The sequence below is a fragment of the Piliocolobus tephrosceles genome, unplaced genomic scaffold, assembly GCF_002776525.5.
Source record: "Piliocolobus tephrosceles isolate RC106 unplaced genomic scaffold, ASM277652v3 unscaffolded_39290, whole genome shotgun sequence".
Lineage (NCBI taxonomy): Eukaryota > Metazoa > Chordata > Mammalia > Primates > Cercopithecidae > Piliocolobus > Piliocolobus tephrosceles.
Genome location: NW_022323521.1, coordinates 1 through 1,574, shown reverse-complemented (window position 1 = coordinate 1,574; position 1,574 = coordinate 1). Strand labels below are relative to the sequence as shown.

At 49.1% G+C, this 1,574-nt stretch overlaps 1 protein-coding gene across 1 annotated transcript; it reads left to right on the top strand.

The window, feature by feature from the left end:
- Positions 1 to 3: 3 nt before the first annotated feature.
- Positions 4 to 1,569, top strand: LOC113223150 (neuroblast differentiation-associated protein AHNAK-like; the record flags this gene model as incomplete). The annotated part of the gene is made up of 1 exon (XM_026452702.2): positions 4 to 1,569. A coding segment is annotated over one exon (1,566 nt), but the record flags the coding sequence as incomplete, so codon positions are not given.
- Positions 1,570 to 1,574: the final 5 nt, after the last annotated feature.

Sequence of the window (1,574 nt, the reverse complement as noted above, 5' to 3'; positions counted from 1 at the left end):
TTCAAAGCAGAGGGCCCAGATGTGGATGTGAACCTGCCCAAGGCTGATGTTGCTGTCTCAGGACCCAAGGTGGACGTTGAAGTTCCAGATGTGAGCCTCGAAGGTCCAGAAGGAAAGCTGAAGGGCCCCAAGTTTAAGATGCCTGAGATGCACTTCAAGACCCCCAAGATCTCCATGCCTGATGTGGACTTACACTTGAAAGGCCCCAAAATCAAAGGGGATGTGGATGTGTCTGTACCAAAATTGGAGGGAGATTTAACAGGCCCCAGTGTGGATGTGGAGGTGCCTGATGTTGAGCTGGAGTGTCCTGATGCAAAGTTGAAAGGCCCTAAATTTAAGATGCCTGACATGCATTTCAAGACCCCCAAGATCTCCATGCCGGATGTGGACTTACACTTGAAAGGCCCCAAAGTCAAAGGGGATGTGGATGTGTCTGTACCAAAATTGGAGGGAGATTTAACAGGCCCCAGTGTGGATGTGGAGGTGCCTGATGTTGAGCTGGAGTGTCCTGATGCGAAGTTGAAAGGGCCCAAGTTTAAGATGCCTGAGATGCACTTCAAGACCCCCAAGATCTCCATGCCGGATGTGAACTTAAACTTGAAAGGCCCCAAAGTCAAAGGGGATGTGGATGTGTCTGTGCCGAAGGTAGAAGGTGAAATGAAAGTGCCAGATGTTGACATCAAAGGACCCAAAATGGACATTGATGCCCCAGATGTGGATGTTCATGGCCCAGACTGGCACCTGAAGATGCCCAAGATGAAAATGCCCAAGTTCAGCATGCCTGGCCTCAAAGCAGAGGGCCCTGACGTGGATGTGAACCTGCCCAAGGCTGACATTGATGTCTCAGGACCCAAGGTGGATGTTGAAGTCCCAGATGTGAGCCTTGAATGTCCAGAAGGGAAGCTGAAGGGCCCCAAGTTTAAGATGCCTGAGATGCACTTCAAGACCCCCAAGATCTCCATGCCTGATGTCGATTTCAATTTAAAGGGACCCAAAATCAAAGGAGATGTTGACGTTTCTGCCCCAAAGCTGGAGGGAGAGTTAAAAGGTCCAGAATTGGATGTCAAAGGTCCGAAATTAGATGCTGACATGCCAGAAGTAGCTGTGGAAGGCCCAAATGGCAAGTGGAAAACTCCTAAGTTCAAGATGCCAGATATGCACTTTAAAGCTCCCAAAATCTCTATGCCAGACCTCGATCTACACTTGAAGAGCCCCAAGGCAAAAGGAGAGGTGGATGTAGATGTTCCCAAATTGGAAGGGGAACTTAAAGGGCCACATGTGGACGTCAGTGGGCCAGACATTGACATTGAGGGACCAGAGGGCAAATTGAAAGGCCCTAAGTTCAAGATGCCTGATATGCATTTCAAAGCCCCCAGTATTTCTATGCCGGATGTTGACCTAAATCTCAAAGGACCCCAAATCAAGGGGGATGTAGATGTGTCTGTGCCTGAGGTAGAAGGTAAAATTGAAGTACCAGATGTGAACATCAAGGGCCCCAAAGTTGATGTAAATGCCCCCGATGTCCAAGGTCCAGACTGGCACCTGAAGATGCCCAAGATGAAAATGCCCAAGTT